This window comes from Patagioenas fasciata, chromosome 9 (assembly GCF_037038585.1).
Source record: "Patagioenas fasciata isolate bPatFas1 chromosome 9, bPatFas1.hap1, whole genome shotgun sequence".
NCBI lineage: Eukaryota > Metazoa > Chordata > Aves > Columbiformes > Columbidae > Patagioenas > Patagioenas fasciata.
The window spans coordinates 24,263,825-24,288,583 of record NC_092528.1 but is presented as its reverse complement, the minus strand read 5'-3'; the positions used below and the strand labels follow the sequence as shown (position 1 = coordinate 24,288,583).

The following is a 24,759-nucleotide window of genomic DNA, read 5'->3' as shown; positions in this document are numbered from 1 at the left end:
CAACTGAATATCCTTGAGACATTGAGCTGGCTTTGAACAGAAATATCAAAACAAAGCAATTCAGCATTTCTGAGCTGATTTCTTCGATGTCCCACAAATTTACTATTCCACTTTTTTCTTAATCTGGGCAAAAGCTAGTATTCGAAACATTGAATTTCCCAGTAGATGGGTCTTCCAAAAGTTATTCAAGCCTATACCACACCTGAAAGGCTTTGCCTTTGCCAATACTTCTAATTGACTGCTAAAACAGCTGCTGCATGTATGAGGTGAGCTGCCTTACCCCAAATGCACTCTAACATCATAAGGAGCTGACACCAATTATTCCTGGCTGGATTTTCCAAAAGAATAAGATAGAACATTTTCAGAAAATTATTTTTATTTCCTAGGGCTCTACCCTAGGAAATGGCTACAGTATTCAAACAGACTATGTTTGGTATAGAGTATTACAGGCATCTTTACTTAAGCACCACCAGCATAAATACAAATGCACAAAAGCCTGAGATGTTGACTTGAGATGTGCCAGTTCTACTGACTGGCACAGGCAGGTGTGCCAGGACAGGTATCACAGCAGAAGTCAAAGGAAACACGACAAGGCAAATACAGGAAAAGCGCACACTGATATTGATGCTTATTGATGCAGGTCCTTTGTTCTCCAATTGTGGACACACACTTATCAATGACCTCTAACTAGTGGTGCACCCTTAGCAGGGTTTGGCAAGATGGACCCACTGATCTCTCTATTACAGTCCCAAATGCATCCACCACCCACAAAACCAAGCCAACTAGTATCTGAGACACCTCAAGCATTAAGGAAGCACAATTCTCCTAAACCCTGTCATTCAAAATTCCCAAACCTCTCCCTGCATACAAAGGTGATTAAAACTAGTCACCAGTTAGAGGCACACACATCCAATAGCCCTGGCTATTTTCCTACAGTGAAGATCCATAAGGAAAAGAAAAACAACTACATGAAGAATAATTTTCTTAGACACTGTTTTGCCATGTTGCCTTTTCTATTACTGCAAATATTTGTCTTCAAAGATCTTTTTCTGCATGAAAAATGAGATTAACTGTGCATAGAAACTTTACAGACTACTACTCCAAACCAACTACATTATTTTAAGCTTAATAAAATATGGTCACTATACTAATTTTATAAAACATTTGTAGATTTTAAAACTGTCAGATTATATGCTAGATTAATAAAATTTTCATAGGTCTATAAAGATTCTCTGATATTTAAAAGTATGAAATATTTCACATAAGTGAAATGTGTCTTATATTGAAGGATTTTGACCCCCCCAGAAAGTGCATATAAGTCAGACCTTAACAGTATGAAAAAAATATTAGGATTATCATTCAGACAGAAGTCTAGTGTATCCTGCAAAATAGTGCAAACATCTGAACGAGTCCTTCAGTTATAGCTAATAGAAATGTTACACATGCAGTATAAAACGCGAAGAAGGCAGTGATGCACAGTGGCATTCAATCAAATGCACTTGGAACTTCCTTTACCATTCAAGGTAATTTCCATCCACTGGGTCTCACAGCAAACCAACTATAAAGCAGTTATGGGATCCCAATCTTCTGCCATGCCAATGAATGCGAGATTGTAAAGCAGCTATTGGAGTTGACAGTACAGGAGAAGAAAAAGATGTTATGAAATGCTAGGTGATTAGCAACTGCAACAAAAAATATCTGACAGTTACGTGGACTGCTACTTCAGTCCCTTCATCTTTGTTTCTGTAAGTATATCCCCCTGGGGTACAGCACACAGATCATTCTATAGGATATAACACATTTATAGAAACAGATCTCTAGGTCTCCAGTGCCTTCTGCATCAACATATTTACTAGAGAAAAGGCACAGAAGGGACATTGCCACATCATACCCACATCAGATGACTGCCTAAACATACAGGCCTGACAACAGCTACAAGGAAAAAAACACAGAACAAGAGAACATGGTACAACAGCAATCACCTGGAAGAAGGAGGGAAAAAAAAAAAAAGAAAAAAAACAGAACAGGTGTTTCCTAACACCCTTGTCTATCCTGCCAAACAGATCAGATGTGTTTTTATCCTTCTACAATCTTTGACCACCACTTAGGATGCTGCAGCACGAATGCATGCCTCCAGGCCTGACACTATGTTTTTCTGTTTTTAAACACTGCTGCTCTATTTGTTGCTAAAATGCTGGAAAACTATTAGTATCCATAACCCAAAAAAAAATAACTGGGAAACTTCAGCTTTGCTAGTTGTGATGACAGCTGGCACGGGATGCATCTTTCCAGTTAAACTCATTTGAGATGTTTCAGGCAGCACCTTTGAGCTATGAAAATCAGAAAACGGAAGATAGGGAAACAGAAAGCAGCCTACTAGGCTACAGGTAAACAGATGGTTTAGTAGTAAAATGGCTGAAAACATTTTGGATTAGCAGATAAAAAACAAAACAAAACCATCAGTGCTCTGGTTTCAGGGTGGCATTACCTTACCCATCTTCATACCATTCACAGCAGCACAGAGAGGGCTTAAAAGTTACTTTATAACATGTGATAACTCAGAGACAGGATTTAACCCAGGAGTCCTGCTACTCTGTATGATTCACTTCCTTACCACCATCAAGACCTCCTTCCAAAGCCTCCTAAGCTCTCTGGCCAACAGAACAACATCAAGATCTTGATCCAACCACTCCCCAGTTGCAAGTGCTACCCAAGCAAGGTCCCAGATCTGCAGGGTATGACACTAAAACCACATTGGATTACCTAATACTATTTCTAGATAAAGTAAGGAAGACATGCCTCAATCCCAGAGCGTGTACATAAACATATACTGCCCAGGCACTAGCTCACCTCCCATTCAACATAAACAATAGAGCCATACTGACATACAGTTCCCATTCACAATATCCACTAACCGGAGGTTTCTGTAGCCATTTTCTCACTGTGGAGTACAGACATAAGGGGCTGAACTCAGATGATTTACAAGCCAGTGTGTTGGACTTGGCACAGCTGTATGAAACTGGCTCTCCATCCCCACACTTCTTTTGCCAACAGGGGCTGAGCTGAGAGCCAAGGGTTTTCTTTTCCAGAGGAGCTGATTTATTGCCTCAAGCAGCTGTAACTAGCCCCTCCAGGAACAGAACTGATTGTCCAATAGGTCTTTCAGTGAAAAGGAAAGGTTCAATGCCAGACCCATCCAGTTTTGTCTTGTATCAAGGGGGTTCACTGCCCATGCCTGGCTATTTCTGGATTGCTCTGTCATCATCTGGGGTCATAATTAGAGACATTTTGATTGCATTTTCCCCTCAGTGATGTACTTGAGATTTTCAGTTCATTAGACTCAAAGCATTCAACCGCCATTGGCCGATAGCCACCTTGGTCACCATTTCTGGTACCCCACAGTATCACTATAAATAAAATAGTTCATAGCTAGCAGTAGCAACTGGGGCTATTCTAGGACATAGAGTGAAAACCACGTAGTTCACAAACCAAGACAATACAATCTGCTTTGAGTGATGCTTTTTTGGGAAAGCAACAAGATAATCCATCCAGGTGAGACCAGATCAGCCATCTTCATGGAACTAAACAAGTTCACAAGGCCTCAGAGCAAAGCATTTGAGCCAGGAACCGTTAGCAAAGTACAGCCAGAACATTTGCAGCTGAACTCTTCTGCGCAGAAATACTTGATATAGTCAGTTGTAACTCTTGCAATTTCACAACCAGTTCTGTTGAACTGTCCTGGGAAAATTAATGGAAAAAAGATAACTTTCAGAGCTTTAAATGAAGCATTACTCTTTGTTCTGTTCAAAATGGTTTTTGTTCTTTAGTTATTTTTTAAAGGAAACAGTTTCAAAACAAATTCAAACTAAAACATCTTAATATTGCAATACAGTATTTTTAGGAGAAAAATGCATTCTTTCCTATGTGTCTCTTTCCTTGCCAAGAGCACCATTTCCCTTTTACAACGGAAGTTAAAATGGAAAGCTGGAAACAACCATTTCCAACATCAACTTAACTTCCATATCTCAACAAATAAAAGAGCTATAAGGTTGATTAGGGAAATAATACAAGAACTAAAAACAATGATAAAGCTTTACGGTCCATATGTACCTCCACCTGGAAAGGCCTTAAAAGCACCACATGAAATCCACAGTGCTTCAGAGATCACTAAGTATTGTGGTACCTCCTTACTTAAACTGCACAGTGAAATTGTTTAGCTGAAAAACATGAGTCTCTAGATTCAGTTGTGTTGTTCGTAATACCTCATGTATCAACAAACTCTCACAGATCCAAGGCAGGACTCACCTGGACAATGCCCTTAAATGCACTGTAACTCCTGGTCAGCCCTGAAGTGGTCAGGCAATTGGACTAGATGATCGTGGCAGGTCCCCTTCCAACTGAAAATATTCTGTTCTGTCAGTAAGTGCAGGGTCCAAGAAGCCCCTGACTGTCCTGAATGGTAGGTAAAAATATTGGGTTCAATCCCATTCAGCACAAGAACTTTGTTAAATGGGATCTCCTGCAAAACAGAAAACCTGATTTTTAGGCAGCTCCTTTGCAAACAGGAGGGAGAAGATGCGTACACCAGTGTTCCTGACAGGCAGTGGACAGCCCAGAAATGTCATATATTATCTTTTGATAGACCATTAACTACTACCCCTAAGGTTGAACAGAACTCCTGACACTAAGAAGGACCTGCCCACAAGCAGGTATTCTGCAGGAGACAAAGCCTTCACACATCCCTTCCAAAACCTAATATTCTGTAATTCTGTGATCTGAGGAGCCAGGGAGAGGAGTAAAGCACTGAACACCTCCTGGGTGCCCCAGGCGGGTCTCAAGCCCAAGTCCAACTTCCAGCATTGATATGAAGCTACAAGGGAGAAAGAAGTGGGACATGTCAGCCTACATGGTCCTTCCCAATATTCTCCAAACTAACAGCCCACCACAGCCGCTTTCAATATAAGGTGGAAAGCTTCACTCAGAACTGTGTGGTTTGGACAACGAAAATGCTGGGCAGCTTCTGGGTAATAAAGATGACTTCAGGAAGACAAGAGTAGTAAAGCAGCTGAGCACCAGCCTTGCCTTTGAGATTACTGAATATAAACTCATGCTCCACGTGACCATAAATTTATTTCAGTGGTGGTGACGCCAGCTTTAATGGTGCTGACATTCAGTGAGACTCTTCTGAACTCACTGTTCCCAAAAACTTTCAAATAAAAAAGGAACTGCCTGTGTTTTCACATGTCAGTATGTCTATAACAGCCCATCAGTGCAAAAATTCGTATCATCTGACTGACTTGCACTGCATTGCATTGCTTGCAGTAGAGGATCCCAGGGCATTTAAAGCCCAGCATCAGCCTCAGTACATTGTTCTCAACTTCACAGACAGCAGAACATGAGACTAAATTCTCCATTCTGCTGCTGCCAACCTTAGTGCAGTACCACAGAAGGTACAATTTAATCAAAACCAGTACTTTCTTACTATAAATAATTAAGATTTTAAACACATTCTGTTCTTTGTCTCTGTATACTGCCCACGGCTGCATGCTTGCATTGCTTCAGTATATCAGGCTTGTCCTCACTATTTCTGGGAGCCTTCTAATCAAAGGAGGTGGAAAATTCAACCCTAGCTTCCCACACCCCCACAAAAAGAATAAAAAACAACACACAAAAAACCACCACACACACACAAAAAGCACACCACCACACATTTGCTATTCCTGGATGTTGATTTTTTGGGGAGGGGAATGCACTACAAATACAGTTTAGGTAGGAAAGCCTGAAACACATGTTACTGATAGATGAATCATGCAAATAAAATCTACAGGTAATTCTAGATACCTGATACTATGTTCAGTAGTAATGACAGAGAAATGTCTCAGCACAAAGCCACTTAAGTGTACTTCATAATTTTTAAGATGGGGTGGATATTCTGACTTTTGAAGATACTATAGAGTAATTTTAATAGCAGTTGCTAACAAAAAAAGCCTCAAAGTTATATAGTCTGTAGCAATAAAGTAAACTGCCTTCAAAGTAGCAGGAAGAAAGTCAAAGGTAAACAAGCTACAACTGTTTGTTATTTTAGCATTCCCTCAAACCAATATAAAATAACTTCTTCAAACCTCTACAACTTCTTAAGTAGTTAATAATTAAGGTCTAAAGGCATTTAAATTGGTCTTATATCACATAATCAGTGTTATTCCCGTTGTGTTTTCAGTTGGGTTAAGCATTAAAGGCTTTTGCCTACTGACCAAATGATGCATTTACCTACACAAGTGCAAAGCCAGAGTAGCTCCACAGTCTTTATTTAAAATCTTGACTGGAAGAGGAGACCCAGGACAGTAATTTTTAAAGCTTCTCTGCTGATTTCTCTCTCACTTCCCATATGGCAACAAAACGGCTATAATTTGCAGTATGTAACTTCTCCACTGAGACACAATGATAGGAATAGAAAGTTTAAAAATTAACAGCTGACTTAATCAATGCAATTATTCAATAATGTATGGCATTGATTAACATGCGATCTCATAATACGAGGAGAACTGGTCAATACTAAAAGGGAACGGGAATTTAAGGCTAGAAGATCTCTCAAAAGCTCAGACTCAGCCTTCAAAGAGATAAAATATGCTGGAAATATAACAGAAACCAGGTCTTGTTGAGGAAGCTCATTCTACTGTCAACCCAGTTATGCTGCAATGGGTTGTTAGTATCAAATTAGGAAATCCAAGTCCTCCTTTATGTACAAGTAATCTTTTTTTTCTCCACATACTAGAAAGTGCTGGATTCTACATTTTCCACATTTTATTTGCATTACTGCTGTTTCCCACTTGCTTACAGTATGCTTGAGCTGCTAGCACCTATAAAGCTGAATTTTGGGTTATTCTAAAGCAGCAACAAAATGGATGCATTTGTACTACAGCAAACACAGTATGTGCAAGGATGCTCAAGTAAATAATGAATTCATATTGTACATCTTTTCTTAAACAAAGACACAGAAAACTAACCTGAATCTCAAAATAATATCACCTATGATGAAACTGAGTAATTTTGGACATCTGGAATATTTTGGTGTTTTGTGTTTGTTTCTTCCATTCTAAAGCCATTGCTGCATGATATTCTTACCTGAAGGTCAGAAAAGTTTTATATTTAAAGCTCTCCCCCCAAAATACACATTTAGGACTGCACAAAGGGATAAAGCTCTTAGAGCTGTCCTCCAAGGCAGAAGTTTATTTCCACTGATGAATTTCATACAAGTTTGGTCTTTCAAAATGAATAGCCACCTGTAATCCCTCTCCTATACAATGTATAAATCACGGCCAAATTCCAGCCACAACATCTGGAGCCAGCTCTTCAATGCCCCAAGTGATGATAACTATCCAGATATGAAAAGGGGGTACAGACCAGTATGTGAATAGGAGGAGGAAGAGGCAAGATACAGAATTCAGAACCAGATTTAGAGTTCAGGTTCCTCAGTAGGGTCATATCAGAGACCAACAGCAGCTCGAAGAGACCTCAAGGTCTCTAATACAGTATTTGCTTGAACAGCAACTATCACAACACTTGAACACACCCATCCTACCAATAACCACTGGCTAGATTTGGAGAGAAAAAAAATCAGGATAGCTCTTTATGTTGGAATAAGCATGGAACAAGAGATTTAGCAACCAGTTAAGCTTCAATCTTCCTGAAGAAGCCTTCTTACTTGTCAGCCTCTTTTGGAGATAACATTAAATTCAAGGAAAGTGTTTTTGCATTAATAATACATTTCAGTGTCTGAGAAGCAAGGCAACTTTCTCTCATTATACCAATAAAACACTCAGCACTGCTGGATTTTCTACCTAAACCCTCCAAGTAGCTACATGCAATAAATTAACCTTACCTATTGAAGGCTGGTGGTGGGTAAAGCCAGTCTAAACCAGCTTCCAAGGGAAGGATGAAACACAAAAGGAAGCAGCACAGCTCAAGAAAAACTATTTTCCAAATGAGAAGACTCTATACTTTCCTGATTTCTTGCTTTGCATACACTACTAAAAATAGCACGTAAGGTGCCTTACTTCTGAAAGCACATATCCTGATGGATACACAGCCCTCCTTCAGCCACGTGGCTCAGGCACAGGATTGCTCCCGCACTCCGCTGAGCGGCCATCATCTCAAGCCACAAGATCTTTACTGAAACATGACGACACCATAAATAGTTTAATTCAATCCAAAGAAAAAAAGCTGTAGCTTTCAATGTGTATCCTGCATAAATATCAAATCACAAGGTTCATCCAAACCTGGGACCCAGGAGAAGAAACTCAATGAATTAGCATGATGATTCGTACTCTTATCGAATATAAAGAACTCTTAGTAAAAGCAGGGATATGAGCTATATAAAAAGGAAACATCCTTGTATCACTTACAGGAAAATAGTAAACTATTTCTTTAATCATTTCAGTAAAACAGTATTATTAAAATCTTTATACTTTGAGTGAAAGCATTAATTATTGTGCCCATCAGGAATATTTTTCATTGTCAAATTGCCTTTTACCATGCTAATAAACACTAAGCTTTGCATATAAAAATTAATCATGTTATCTCATTTGTAGGTCAAAAGACACAGACTAAAATAGTTTCTGCAATTCTCCCTAAATAACTAGCTTTTGCATATCAAGTTTTATGGCACATTAGAAATGAATGCAATTCAGACAAGATTTGAATAGCTGAGTAGATAGAGAGGGAAAGATAAGAGCAGATAAGAAAAATCTTGCTGTGAGCTAAGCCTTTTGAAAAAACTGCTTAAAAAAAAGTTCCTTCTTTTGAATTTCTGCACCCTAAATGAACTAATGATGAAACAGTTGCATGCAGGTCATTACTCAAAGTATCCACAGATTACACTTCCAGCCCCTGTACATATAAATGGTATATCAAAACAACTTAATGCATTTTTAAAAGAATTTAAAATTACTCCAGCATTTCATTCAGGCTAAAGGCAACTTCCACAGCTCCTACGTAACTTGTGGAAGTGGGGTGGAGGAATTTATCTTGTTCTTGGGTGTTTTAACAATAGCCAGATGACTAAGTCCTCCTCCCATTTTTATAGCATTTAAGTCTATTACTAGGGTCCTTTTTCCCCCTTTGTTTTAGTAACAAGGTGGGTTTGTAGGTATGCAGGAATATCAGCATGGTCACCTTTCCCTCCTCATTATGAGACCCATTAGAGCACAGACACTTCCTGGGGTATGAAGTCTACTTCCCCCAGCATCAGAGAGGCTTGGATGATCCTCTCATCCAGAAGCTGCAGATGCCAGCTCACAGTATTTCAACAGCTACCAACTGACAGTTAATAAAGGTATTAGATGTAAGTGCTCTTCTAGGTGGCAGCACATATCCAAGGTTTGCTCATTTGCCAGTCCCACATAGCAACCTGAGTTCTTGCCATCATTCAGCCCTCCCAGGACACAGTCACGTTTGTGCTGTGTTTTAGCATGGTTTCTCATGTAAGAGGAATGGACACTTAATTTCGCTTTTGCAACACATTAAAGAAATGTATGCAATGTGGTGCTAGCTTAGTGCCTTATCCTCCCTTCCCACATCTTTCCATGGAGATGGAGTCTGAGGCACAGGAGCAAAGCAATTTTCAGAGAACCCCACTCCAGCCTCAGGGATAAGGTGTTGAGGTCAATCAACCAGGGTGTTCCACTGTTATACAGAAAGCTGGTACCCATATGGAAATGCACAGCCTAAGGCATGTGGGGCATAAATGGCCTGACTTTTTTTTTACATCCCCAAATAAGCTCCCCTGTGTCAAACTTCAGGCAGCCAGTTTGAGAACTGTTGGCCTCAGTAACATGTCCCGGATCTCACACAGCACATCACTGTGAAGGGCAAAGAGCACACAGCTACCTCCTCTATGGAAAATAACCTTACTGGAGAAGCCTCTAACCATCTTGACAGAGGTGCAAATGTTCCTAAAGAAAGGAAGTTTCATAACAAAAAGTGACGATGTGCTTGGTTTCCATTACAAAGTAGTAACCAAGACGACTTGTATGACACAGTCTTAACCAGAGCAATCTTCATTTACTTCAACACACAAATGTTTTTAAGTAGATAATACGTGCTGCACACTCACCTCTGAAAAACACACAAGGTGTAAGGAAGATGCATGATGGGGTAGGTTTTGATGTCAACATTCCAAACAGCTTCAGGACATGAACTACAGCTGGGATCACCAAGATCATTTCTTTGATCATCAAAGAAAGCCACAAAGGTGGGAACAGTGCACAGCAATCTCCAGAACAGCATGTTCTCACTTGCCACCCTCTCTCACCTTGTCCACAAAGCCCATCTGCAATCTTAAGATTTGTCATCTCTTGTTGGGTTTTGATCACAAGTTCTTCAAGGTGAAGATTCTGTCCTTCACAGACACAGCACATGGAGAGCTGGGCAGAGAAAGCTAGTCCAAAAGGCTGGGTCTGGCCAAAGAGGCTTCAGAACAGCTCTGGTGGGGAAAGACAGATCAAGCCAATATGCCCACTCACATTGCCACAAAACAGTAAGAGCAGCAAAGAGCTCAGACCTTGTTTGCCAGTCCCAAGAAGAGCAACTCTGATCTAGATAAACTGGATCTTACTGCTGTTTTACAAGACCTCAGTTAACAGCCTGAACATTGCATGTCTATGAACAACAGCATTATCACTTTCCTGGAAAAGCAAAAAGCCTGCTCGCAGCTTTTGTGACTGGAAAGAGAACATGACTCAGATAGCACCACTGTGGCAGTTTTTGCCTGGGACAGTCACTCTGCAGAGATGTCTTCTGCAGACATCTCCTCAAAGCCCTGCTGCTGTGGGACTCTCCAGCAGAAGAGAGCTGTACAGCCAGATCCCCTGGCTTCTATTGCCCAGCCTTCTGAGCACAGGACGGTGCTCATGGGGGAAGACCCACTGCCTGGAGGATGACTCTCCAACTACTGACTCTCCTGACACTACTATCCCGCAGGACAAGACCAGGGTTCATAAGACTGACAAGAGCAACTCCAGATCTCAATGGGGTAGCCAACAGTGTACTTTAGCTTTGCTATGCCAGTAGACCAGCTGACAATAAGCCCTGTTGTAATTTGCAGCTGACAGCAGGCACCCAGTGTTGTCTGCAGCCTACCCCACACATAGGCAACGAAACCTCACCAGGGCCACCACAGTCCAGTGCTGACCTCCAGGGGCAAGAGAGAGCACTGAGAACTGGCTGGACCGTTGCAGAAGGGCCCAGCAGGCAGCATGCCCCTGACCCCATGCAACATTGACACATCAAGTCCCTGCTCCCCACCTCAGACAAGATAAAAGTATTAATGTCTTCTATCCCTCACTGCCAGAAAGGCATTTCTCTGTGTCTTCAGAGCTACAGAAAAGGGTACAGGCACCTTCAGAAGAAGAGAGCTTTCCCTGCAGCAAGGCCAGTCTGCAGTCCCTCTCTGCTCCCTCCAGAAGCCCTGGGATATGTTCCACACTGTGCAGTTCGACTCTTGCTTGGCTGATTTCTTTCCCAGCCTCCAAGTCTGAACATCACTCTCTGACGTCCCTTACCCTGCTAAGCGTCTTTCTGACTGTGACTGAAGAATCTGGCAAATGACCAAATATTCTTTAACCTCCACATTAACTATTGTTAGCTTTGGCAAAGCCCAGCTCCTGGGATGCCTGGAGTGGTATCGCTTACTGCTGCAGCCTACAGGAACTGCTGTAGTGGCGAGATTCAGAGAACAGGGATCAGGTAGCAGATGCAAAACAAAGTCCTCACTCACAATATCCTCCCTTCCCCCATTGCCTTAATGAGCTTTGGGAACAGCTACAACTTTTAAGTTCCTCACTGCTGGAAAAGGTTCGGAAACAGTGAATATGCAGAACAGAGTAAGTCAAAAAAGCTGAAAGTCAGATTAGGCCAAAGGTTACTTCTAAGACCACCAAGATGTTTTGGTAGCATTGCAGATCCATATAGTGCTACAATTACTTATATTTTAGGAGCTGGGATGAGATAGAGATATTCATCTCCAGCCAGATTTGACTGTTGGAAGGAGGCACAGGGTGCACCAGCTATTCATCCTCAGCCCACACCAGGACCCTCTTGCTTGCACTCTTATTCAAACAGTCCTAACAATGGTAAAGCTCTTAGTCCTGCACCACACTGCAGAAAAACTAGGGTGCATCCTTCTCCCCTCACTCTCCTGAAGGAGTCCAACCAGTTATGGCTGCTCTGAGCAGCACTAGAGATGGGTCTTCAACCCTTTTTACAGGGGACTGCAGGCTTTGCAAAGCATCAATCCTAGCCACATTCAGGCAACCAAGTTGTCCCGAGATGACAAATTCTAGGTATAAATGTCCACAGCAGTCACTAGAGACAACTGAATTCAGAGACCAGAAGGCAGGTTTTTTTAAACAGACTTTATGATGCTTAATATAGCACACTCTTCCCCAGCATCTGCATAATGCTGAGTTTGAAATGTTCTAAGATTTGCACCAAGGAGGACTGGAGGGGTGGAAGAAGGGCTGCAGGAGGAAGCATTTAAAAAGCAAGGGATGACTTAAGAGAAACACCATATATAAGCAGCAATATCTTAACACAGGACTTTCAATGCAGAGGCTTGGTTAGTAACGAAAACAAAATGTAAACAAGACCCTACTAAGGCAATGCAGCTGCACGTCCACCTAGGATTAGTCAAAAAAGCTGAAGATATGAAGAGTTCGGGCTGGCTCATACCTTCCCTCCAGGGCAACATCCTGCATTGTGTCTCACTATACATGTACACAAAATTAGTCTGTTGGATCTGTGCACCACAGGCCTTCTCATGCTACTCCAACATTAATCAAGTTTCAAGAATTATTTCAGTGCCAACACAACTGGATTCCTGCTGTGCACAGACTCCATCTGCCTTTTAATTTTCCCATCTAGATGCCAAAGTTGCCTGAGCATTCTCTTTAGGGTCATTTTTATTTAAGACCTGTCCCATTCTGGTGCCTTGATTTCTGCTGGTTTGCTCTGAAGAGCCCTTTTTTCTGCATAGGTAGAAGAAATCCAGAGAATATTTGTTCCCCACCTCTATCTCATCAAGACAAATCTCTAGTAAGAGCAAGTTGCTGAGAAATTTTTTTTTTTTTTCCCAAAAGAGTAGTGACTCTGTGTTCTTTCACCCCCAATAATCCTTCCCACAAAGCTCAGAGCCTAAGAATATGGGCTACTGTGGAGACCATCTCGCAACTAATAAATGCAAGTATCACTGGCCCGAAAGGCTGCCTTGTTCAGCTGCTCATTGCCAACTCAAGCAGTAACTGCATCCTAACAGTTACTGTTTGCACAAGATAGGATTGGGTGACCCTCCCTCAGGTGTTGCTTTTGCCACCAGGTAGCTAGATGCTTTTGCTTGTATTTTATTGCAGATGTTACCTTTCTGCTCCCTGTACAACTCTTCCAGCTCCATGAGCTCCATCAGAAGTTCCATGGAGAGCCTTTCACCTGCTTGAGTAGTGCATGATAGGGCACATAATATGTTATACTAAAGTCACAGTCTATTTGTTTCCCATCAAGACATGTACCAGTAGGACATGGAAAAAGAAGAAGGTGTCCCATCTCAGGTTAACTCTGAAAACAGTGGGGATAGCCAAACCAAAAAAAACCCAACAACACATACACAACAACACACAACCCACAAACAAAACCCACCAAACGCAAAGCTAACATGACTGCTGTGAGCTTTTAATTTAAGTCAAATCTTCGCAGATACACCTTTTCAAAAATATACTTACCTGTCCTCCAGCCTTGGTAATTCTGTTGATCACTGCCCACAAGAAACTGTACTTAATAGGACATACTGCCTCCATATGATTGAAATAGCTTCCTTCCTTAATCAGCATATAATCAGATATTCCCACACAGGAGAACTATAGCCCTGATTGACAAGATAGTTATAAAAATAAACCTGAGGTTTAAATATAGCTTCCTCGGCTCCCTGGAAGGTATGTAGTATTGTGTTATACAAGTCTACCATCATTTTCTTTGAATTAATATAGTCCATATTCTCCCACTGCCTTGATCTCTATCAGTTAAATAGCTACCAGATTTGTTATACAGGAGAGGTGGCAGCTAGGGTTAGGTGGGAATGATAACTAGCCTTTCCACTGCATGGACCAACTTACCATCAATATTTCATTGATAATTAACATGTACAGATTTTGAGTTCACATACCAGTTGAATGTGTGATGTCTGATGCAACTGTAGAGATAGGTAAATAAACATGCAATACTCCATATCTATTTTGGTTTCATACATAGCTATGTGCCCAACATGAAGGGATATATTTGCATGAGATATATGTCTCTATATGCAAACACACAAGCTAGGCAGGCAATTTTTAATTATTTCTTCTTCCTAGGGTGGATAGTTCAATACCACAATACTCATTGCATTTTTCCCAATCTATCAGGATGTTCTGATGTGTTAAATATGCAACGTAATGAGGGCAGAGCTCTACAGCCCTATTCTTCTCGTTTCAGAAAGAAAAGGAGAGATTTTTTTTAATTAAGCCATTCTAATTATGAAATGCTTTTCATCTCTTAAAAACCTCACTATTGCTGAGTGACTAAAAAAACACGGGACAGACCTCATATTTATTATGCAAATCCTTAGCATTAAGAAAACAAATTACCAACTAACATCTGTCTCACCCTAAAGGAAAAATAATTTTTTTTTTTTAAAGAAAAACCAAACAGCCCACCCTTCTCCACACTCCACTACGCAACTGACCGAATCCCACCCGCTGGGGCAGGCAGGGAAGCGCCTCCCCGGGTCCGCGCCCCCGCCGGTGCTGCAATGGACCCGACACAGCGCCTGGGCTCGGCTCGGCTGCTCCGGCCCCGAGCCGCGTACCCAGCCCGGCCACTGCGGTCCTTCCGCCGCCGCCCCCCCGCCCCGACCCACCTTTTCCTTCCATCGCGGAGCCTTGCAAGCGCCGGGAAGTTGCGGGGAAGTTGCCGGAAGATGCGTTCCTTCTTCAGCCGAAAGCTCCAAGAGCCCGGCGGGCACAGCCGGCCGCCGCTGCCTGCTCCGCGGTGAGGACGGCGCCGTCACAGCCTCGGAGCTGCAAGCAAGCAAGCAACCACCGGGGGAAAACGGCGTGAGCCGCCGAGCCCCCCCACGCCCCCGCCGCTGGGGCGGAAAGCGGCGCAGAGCGGAGCGCGGCCGCGGGAGGAGCGCGTTACCTGGGCGCCGGCGGGAGCTGTCCCTGGCCGAGCGGTGCTGCGGGGGCGAGTGGCTCCGCGGCCCGCCGCGCTGCCTGGCGCCGCCCGCATGCGCGCCCCGCCCGCGCCCCGCCTCCGCGGCCCGCACCGCGGCACCGCCGGGCTGCCGGCTGCGGGCTCCGCGGGGCACGGAGGAGGAGCGCCCGCTCGGCGGGGCCGGCCTGAGCCCGTCCCCACACCCCCGAGGTGGGCTGCACCTGCCGGCCGGAGAGCAGGGGCGCTGGGTTATGCAACGCGGGCACAAACACCCGCTGATTTGTTGTGGAGTCCTGCTGGAGCCCTCCTTGCCGAGCTGGGCACGTAAATCATCTCCTGGGTACACAGAGGTGGCATCCGTGCAGCACAACACAAAACACATCCCTGCTGCTGCATACGCGCTGATTTCCGCAGGTGATGTGTGTGCTGCACATGGTCCAAGGCAAACCCCCAGACCACAACACTCAAACTGGGGAGGTCAGAAGGATCACCTCACTGTACCACGTAAACCAGACTCAGCCCACAGCACCTGCAGACACAGAGAATCTGAGATGCCCAGTCTCAGGTTCAGGCCTTTTCTGGATATGTTGTTTCAAGATTAATTATGCTGATTCATAAAACATCCACCTCATGGCTAGTTTCTGCTTTTGCATCCAGCCACTGGATTTTGTTCTCCCTTTACTTAATAAAACAAGTCATCCCCTGCTAATGATAAGTTAATAAAACATTCATAGCAGGATCAAGTCATCTATTCTGAGAACATAGGCAGAACTCCTAAAGTTCATCCCCGTAAGGAAATTTCTCCCCACTGGAATTATTCCTGTAGCTCTTAAGTTTTTACAGATTTTTCGACTTTGGTACCACAGGGATGGTAAAATCCAGTTCTGTGCTTATTTTTACAATTTGTGTTACTGAAAAAGCAGCTCAAGGCATCCATCGTGCTGAGATCCGCACACAGAGGATAGATGGCTCCAGCACTACCTAAGTTTCTAAATACAGGAACAGTAATTCCCCTCTCCTACTGTTTCTTTTAATATCCTGGGTGTTTATATTCACCTTCTCACCTACAGCCCAGTTCTGGCAAACCAGTCAGTGGTTATATGGGCTTTCTTGTGCTCTTTGTTCTAAGCCACTGTAACCCATTCTGCAGGCACTGCTTACAGACTTCCCCATCCCAAAGGAGAACCCTGAATTTGGTTATGGAAGTGAACATTGTGCACACGATCCCATCTTAGTCCATGGTCAGGGCAGTTCTCATCACCACCTGCTCCTCTCTCAGATACCACCCCACAAGATGGCAGGGCACAGAAGTTAGAGATGACATATTAGTGCAAGAACATACCCCTGAAAAATCAACTCAAAACAACCCAGCTGAATGAAGGTCCACCATGTAAAATTCACATATTAAATGGCTATCCATTTACCAAGTCCTACACTATCAGGAAGAACAATATTAGTTTCATTTTATTTCAGTACTGAATATTCAGGTATTGTAGGTAAGTTTTGAGTCAAAATGCACTATAGAGAACGGATGAAACAAACTTAGTAAAAATTTAATTTGACCTTCTAGTCAAATAAAACACACTGTTTCCTCGATTTCTTTGATCAACTGATGGTATTCCATTTCCTCATTGCTATGTCTTTACTCACTGCCAATTCCAAACTGACTGGACTACACTTCCAGGGTCAACCTGCATGCTTTTTCTGAAAGGAAGTGAAACAATAACTCTTTCAAGGTCTATTAGTCCTTACTAATGTTCCAAAACGCAATCAGAATATACATCAGAGTGCTCAATAACTCCTTGGCCAGTTCTTTTCAAACTCTTAGGCTCAAGTTATCAGCTCCCACATATTAAAACCAAGCAAAGTCTCAGAGGACATTAGGGTTCCTGACATCCAAATTCAAGAACAACTTTCAACAGGAGGAAGTGAGGGCAAAGAAGCATCCAAACTTTTAAAGCCAGGCTAGTTACCAAGAGCATCATCTGAAGCACCATTGAAATACCAGGCACTGGACCAAGGAACCAGTAGACTCCTTTCAAAGCTGTGCACTCCCTGGAAAGCCAAGAGCCATCGATAATTCTGCTTCACAGAAAAAATGCCACGGGAATACATGAAGACCGAGTTTCCTGAACATAGGAAATATATTTTTCTAACGTCCTGAAAGGGACAGCCATAACATGGTCCCCATTAGCAAAGACAGGTTACTTTCTTCTGGGGCTCGTTTTCTTTGTGAATGTCCTCTCAATGGAGAAGTATGTGAATTAGGAGTTCAGAGGGCTTGTCCTTGGGGAGCAAGACAAAATAAACATTTCTGTTAATTTTTGTTCTGCTTTTGACCTCCAAACCCCTTCTTCCTTTGAGGTAGCAGCAGGTAGGAACACATTTCAAGCAAGACACTCAAACCCACCAATCCACACATTCATTTACTACCACAGTTTATCAGATCTCTTTCTGGATCACATCTGGGACATCACAATTTCAGTTCTAGATCATGAAACCTTCACAAGGCCTTAAGATACATGTTCTTAAAATAAAAAATGCAGCTTGAAGGAAGAAGCCCATCCCCCTATGCAGAACACAGATAAAGCCCCTTCAAGGCTTCTCTCCTCAATACAAATAAGCAAGTTCAAGGGAACAAGTCCAGTGGATATTTTCCCTTCCTAGCCATCTACAGGTCACCTTCCAAACTACTTATCAGTAGAAAGGAATTGCCTGTGCTTTACTCCAGATTCCAACTGTGCATCCTGCATTAAAGTATCAAGCAAGCTGGACCAGCTTGAGGTAGGATCACCGTTGCTCCTCTAGCCCCCTCAGGAAAGTTAGATCTGTGTCTACTGTGGTTTTGCAAGTAACAAGCAAATGAAGATACACACATTAATGGTATCTCAGTAATGCATCAAGTTGGTCTCCAAGCCACTGTAAGACAAAGCATCGCAGCACTCAGCAGATGCAGATGTGCTGAGACTGGACTCTTCCTTATCCATATCTTTTGAGCCAAAGTGGTTGGAGAGCTTCTGAAGCACCACTCTCCTATACCAAGTTCATGGAGTGCTCCCCTTGCACATTCAAGCTTTGTGAGTACAAATATCAAGGCAGCTCAGTCCAAGCACAAACAAACTGCTCTGTGAAGATGCTCTTCTTCATAATGCTTCAGTGTGTCCTTGGCTCTCATCAAGGCAGGGAGATGACTCTTTGGGAAAGGCAGAGTTTTCACCCTTGATGTTAGTTCCGAGTGGTTTTTCTGTGGGGCTACCAACACAGGGTTTATTCAGAGTCTCCTGCACTGTTTGACCAGCAGAGCATTTGCCCAGCATGTACTCCTGGAGACCTTCTCATCCCATCAGAGCAACTCACATTGTGAAGATCAGCCCCTAGAGCTACACCCTCTCCTCAGAATTAACAGGACAGTGTGTATGGAGGTAAGGCTTCTACTAAGCAGAGAATTGTTCAACCTCTACATATGACAAGAAACAGCAAGGTCTTAGCTTGTCTGCTCTCACATGGTGCTCCAGACAGAGGTGGAAATGTTACCCAGACCTCCAGCCCCTTACAAACCACCTACTTCCTCCACTGGTGGTGAGTAGCGGGTAGACCCCACCGCCTGCTGCAGTCAGTGCTGCCTGCCCCCTTTCCACACCCCACCTCTGGAAGCTGCTGGATTAGGAGCGATCCTGAGCACGGACATGATAAATCCAAGTGGCCATTTTGGCATTGCTGCAGGGAGTAAGCCCACGTGATGATCATACATGGTCTCCCAGCTGCTGCTGCTCCTGCCCATCTGCTACCCTGGCACAGTGCCTCATTCTCTAGAGGGAACCTCCATTCACGAGGACAGAGGCACCAGCCAGCCTGCAAGGTCATGCACATAGCCACGCACATGCTGCCATGCCTGCATGGGGCACATCTGCATGAGGTTGGATGTGCCAGGAGGGAGAAGGTCACTGGTGGTGAGATTTCATCTGCTCAGTGCCAGTTTCTGATGATGACCATCCAACATGGCAACAAACCCAGGCACAGAGGCATGGTCTCAAGGGCCAGAGGACCTGGTTTCTGTAGCAAGCTCTGCACAAAATTGGTCACAAGCCAGCTTCACTTAGATTTCAAGTGAGTGTGAATCTAGGTCCCAGTGTCTCAGCCTGTCCCCAGGCTGCCCAGAAGCCAACTTTAGCACCCAGATCAGACTTCCCAGCAAGAGACAGAGCCGCTCTCACCATAGGTGACAGACAGGCACATGTCTTGCCCAGAGCTTAAAGACAATATTCCTTAAACACAATGAACAGCTCAATCAAAAAGGAGCTGCACTGAGTTCTGATCTAGGTGGGGAAAATAACTACTAACCTTGATATTCAGTGTGGATCTAACTTTGAAACCAGTGCACCCCTTGAAACCAGCTGCAGTGAGGAACAGAACTCAGCCAAGTGCTTCTGTGAGTCCTTTTTTGACACTGAAGCATCTATTCCCCAAAACCAACGGGCATCATTAGCTAACTGCCATCGTTAACCAGCAAAACAGATTCCTTTAGGACAGAAAGCAAAACGTGTCTGTACCACACCATGTTCAAAAGATGACCACGTGCCATGAGCTGCACTCACATAAGCAAAAGCCAAAGCAGCAGGTTCCAAGAAAGTAGGCCATGACACAGCAGCAGCAGGAAGTACCTCTAACGCTACTGAAAAAGTAAAGAACACAGTGGGGGAGAAATGAAAGTAAACAGAGACTAGAAGTTTTTAAATCATAATATAGATATGGTAAAATGCAACATTCTGCAAGCTGTAATCCATCACCTGGAGAATGATGTACAAAGCTTCTGATTATGAAGAAGAAAAACAGTAACTGCTACATCATCAGCTGATGTCACTTCCTTACATCATGCAAGTTGCTCAAAGCATAGTGTAAGTGCATTAGGAGCTGGTGTGTGGAATAAAGACCAAAGCAAGCCACAACATTTGAGGAAGCACAGTCAGTTTAATTACATTGAATTACTGATCAAATGTTGTTGAGATTATTCAGTCAGCATTAATAAAGGAAAAAGCAATAACAAAGTCACAAAACTATCAAAACCAGGGAGTAGTTTTGCAATTACTTGCAACTAAGTAAAAAATTACTATGGAAGAAAAATCACAAATGGAGGTAACCATCCTGGTATTGATGCAGAGTAAGGTCCTTCTGTGCACCAGCATTGGCCTAGTAGAGTACCACCAGCTTTCTTCAGCTACTGTTCTTCATAAACATCCATATACAGCCATTTACATGAACAAGTGTCTTGATGTTGACTTTAACGGTAGTTGGATCTGACCTAAACAGCTTAATTCCAAATTTTAGTTTCCTGTGAGGTACTGAGCACCCTGAGCTCCTCAAAGTCCAGGAAAGATGGAGGTTGTCCTTAGTCCTTGAAGAAAAGTGCATTGTGTTTCCACAGCTGGCTCTCAGACCCTCTGAGCCCCACCACAGGCTTCTAGTTATTCTGTTTCATAAATAACTTTGTCACCTCCTCTGCAAGGTGTGAAAAGGGAGGAAGATGTCTGAAGTCAGGTTTTTATACCATTATAAAAGCCTGACACTTTCATGTAAAAAGGTAAAATATGAAAATAAGCTGTGGAGTGGAGCTACTTAAGCACTAGCCCCTTTCTGACTTGATTAGAAAAGGTAATTATGTGCATTGAGAATTCTTTACGCAAGTCAAAAACCTTCATAGGGCAGAGGCAGGAAGGAGCTTCCTGCTGTCAGCTCAGCCCTCCTAAGAACCAGGTGCTCAAATGCTTGCAGAGAATGGACTATTTATCTTAAAATCCTATTTGCTTACACTCATTTCCTACAACAAAAATATTAGATCATCACTACTCTACAGCCACCAGGGCTGAGCAACATTCCTATTCTTTATCTGCTCTTACAAGAAATCATAGCAGACTGACCTCTATCAAGGTCCAAATCCCAGGAGGCAATTTCTTTGCCTTATTGCTACCATGTAAGAGCAATTTCTAGAGCACTGAAGTCTGCCCTAAGACTCCCACCCCATTTCTGCAAGATGCCCACTAAGAAGGCTACTCAATGCCAATGGGCACACATCAAAACCTTAAGCATGAGCCTAAGTGGTCTAGTGATCCTGAGGTAGGCACAAGCAGAGCCTTGGGCACAAAGTAATCTCCTAGTTTGCTCCAAAGTTTTTTTCCACTTGTCTATGTTTACCCTGCTCATTTTAATGCTATGTTTTCTAGAATGTTGGAAAATGACAAATGCAATAAAACGTGCAGAGCCAAGACCATTAGCATCAATGTATTTGTAGTGCAGCTTTCCCATGCTTCAGGGAATTGGATCTTTCCGTGGTAAATCAAGCTGAAACTTTTTCCAAATACAAGGGGCAGGTAAGTGCTGCTTGATACCAGCACCACTGACAGCCATTTGACCAGACCAGTTCAGAGCTTGAGTTCTTCTTGGCAGATATAATGAAAAACATTGAAGAAGGGAGAATGACAAAAGCAGCAGGTAATATCAGCTAAACTAGCTACTCTCAGCTGCAAAGATGTGAAGCCCAACCTTTAGGTGTGAAGTTATCTACCTCCACACTGTATGGTTACATCAAGCAGTGACAGAAGCCTTAAACACTTGAACAGCCATGGTAAAGGCAAAAAAAAGAAATTCACATGCTTAGTCTGAAATGCAAACTCATGTATTTTGCTGATGGAAATCAAGAAGAAAGCTGGCTTGATTCTCCCCCAAAAAATCAAATCCACAGGAACACACAGCATCCACAGAGCACCTTCACCTCTGACGCTTCAGGAGGGTCAGAACAGAATCACTATTGCCCTTGCCCAGGATCTCATTTTTTACTGCACATAAAATTAATCTTTCCTCCCCTGGATGTCTAGAATCTTAGCTGACTAATGAAGTAAACAGGTATTTCTGTTTCTTAGTCAAAGCAGTTATCTTTCATAACTAAAATACCAGAACCAAGCAGCAGCTTTAGCAAACAGTGCTAAGAGGATGTTCCTCTCTGATAGAGAAGCACCTGCACAGAGAATGAATGGTGGGAAGAAGAAAACAGCTCCTTGGGCATTTTTTTTTTTACATTGTTTGCTGCATTAGTGGTTGGCTTTGCAGAAACATCAACTCCAAGAGATATTTTCCTGAGCTAGGAAAACGAGCACCTTGGATACAACACTCAGCACAGGCAGGAAGAAACTGATATCACTTCTATCATGGGCAAAAAAAATGTGTCATCAATGGAAAAGGTGCCAGGAAGGATGGTTGTGTGGTATGGGAGAAGGAACCTTAGAGAGCAGTATGCATTAAAACAGCTGTGACCTGAGAATCCAGTGACATACACAAGGCAAACGATATGCAGGTTGAGGGCCTGATGGCAATGTCCATTCTCACTGCAAAAGCAGGAATGGACTGGGGGTGAGGGGAAACTGAAGAGCTCTGCTCTGGACTGATTGAGGCAGATAGCTGGATCTGCACACAGATCTTCAGTATAGACCTGTCTCCTCCTGTTCTCAGACAGAGAAGTGGTGACAAGGCATCCACAAAGGCAATTTACAGCTTGGATGAGATCCGTCAAATAAGATGTAAAGGAAGGAGAGAAAGAGTCCAAGGACAGCGTGATATGGGACACCTGCACAAATTTAGATTGGAAACAGTCAAAGGGAAGAACAGCATCCTCCAAGGGACTTTGTGGAAGACAGTCTAGGGAGGGAAGAACAGAGGAGAAACATCCCAGGTGATAAGAGTAAGGACATGAGAGTAAAGAAGGGCTGGTTGATGAAGGCACTTTGCAAGTCAAAGTGCAGAGACGGGCCATATTTAGAGAAACATGTGGGGGCTTGACTAGCAAGTTTGTTTTGTAAGGAAGAACTGCCAGAAGAGGTGGGGACTGACAGAGAAGAATAACAGCATGGATAGGAATAGATACAGGCAAGCTGGGAGGTGGAAGAAGGTGCCTGCACTCATATTCGGGAGACAAGGACAAGAAAGGACATCATCTTGCATTTCTTTTTTAAACTTAGAAGAAGTAGAAGAGATTTTGGTCAGAAAAATAAATGAAGGCAGAGGAGGAAGGTTTCGACTGACTCAAGGTGGCAAGAAGCCAGTTGTGACTAAATCCCATGCCAGCAAGAAAGCTAGAGAAGAAAAACTATTTAGTCAGCAAGGTGCCAAAACTGGAAAAGTTTAGCACAATCAGCATGGCAATAGGGTTTGAAACCCTTTGAGTAACAGAAGCAGAGGAAGCCAAGTCTGGAGTGAACCAGGACTGGGAATCAACAAGCTCCACATTGCAGTGGGATAAGAAGGCAAGAGCTTCAGGATGATGGGAGATCAGCTGTAGCAATCAAAAGGACAGACAGCAGCAAAACAAGAAGATGCAATGTCAAGGCTGAGAGCAGCAGAAACACCAAGTGATGAGACATACAGCCAACTGGCAGCAGCAAATAAAAGCCAGTAGCAACAGCAAGTGGGAAAAGCAATGGGGTTGTCTTCCAGTGGGAAGATGTTTTCCTGCCAGCACCAAGAAAGGAGTAACTGCCAAATTGCTCCAAAATAAAAGCATTTTCTGGAAACACTTACTGTTTGATCCTGAAAATTCCCCATGTCATGAATATCTAAGCAACAAAAGTGCATCCTCAGTGCAGGGTACCACATTTAAGGGGACAGCCCCAAGTAAGAGTCTTAAGGACCTGAAACACCCTGTGCCAGTGTAGGCAGATTCCTTCCCAAGGAAGCTCTCTGTGAGCTCCAACTAAGCCATCTCCCCCATTCCCCAGCTGCAGCCCTCCTACATGCACAAAGCGTTACAATTCTGGCACACAGGCACAAGCCATGTTTGCCACATGGAAGAAAGCTTTCATCTCCCTCTCCAGCAGCCAGGCTTGCCATTGCCACCTGCTATTCCTCCCCTTCATGCAGCACCCATTCTCTCCCTTGGTTTTTTCATTCCTCCTTCCAGCTTATTCTGGGAAAGAGACCTGGGGGTCCTGGTGGACAGCAGGATGACCATGAGCCAGCACTGGGCCCTTGTGGCCAGGAAGGCCAATGGCATCCTGGGGTGTATTAGAAGGGAGGTGGTCAGTAGGTCGGAGAGGTTCTCCTGCCCCTCTACTCTGCCCTGGTGAGATCACAGCCTGGAATATTGTGTCCAGTTCTAGGCCCCTCAGTTCAGTGACAGGGAACTGCTGGAGAGAGTCCAGCATAAAGCCCCAAAGATAACTAAGGGAGTGTATCATCTCCCTTATGATGAAAGGCTGTGGGAGCTGGGTCTGTGGGAGCTTGGAGGAGAAGAGACTGAGGGGTAACCTTATCAATGTTTACAAATATGTAAAGGGTGAGTGTCAGGAGGATGGAGCCAGGCTCTTCTCAGTGACAACCAACAATAAGACAAGGGGCAATGCACGCAAACCGGAACACAGGAGGTTCCACTTAGTTATGAGAAGAAACCTTTCCACAGTGAGGGTGACAGAACACTGGAACAGACTGCCCAGGGAGGTTGTGGAGTCTCCTGCTCTGGAGACATTCAAAACCTGCCTG

The 24,759-nt window shown here is 43.5% G+C and overlaps 1 protein-coding gene across 1 annotated transcript in view; it reads right to left on the bottom strand.

Annotated features, from left to right (window-relative positions):
* Positions 1 to 15,299, bottom strand: part of FGF12 (fibroblast growth factor 12) — a 220,801-nt gene extending 205,502 nt beyond the window's left edge. Inside the window, exons 1-2 of the mRNA XM_065845053.2 lie at positions 15,223 to 15,299; positions 14,942 to 15,101 (exon numbers count right to left, since the gene is read on the bottom strand). Of these exons, the coding sequence (XP_065701125.1) occupies positions 14,942 to 14,954 (13 nt within the window). The 5' untranslated portion in view covers positions 14,955 to 15,101; positions 15,223 to 15,299. The remainder of the gene's footprint in view (positions 1 to 14,941; positions 15,102 to 15,222) is intronic.
* Between the last annotated feature and the right edge of the window lie 9,460 nt (positions 15,300 to 24,759).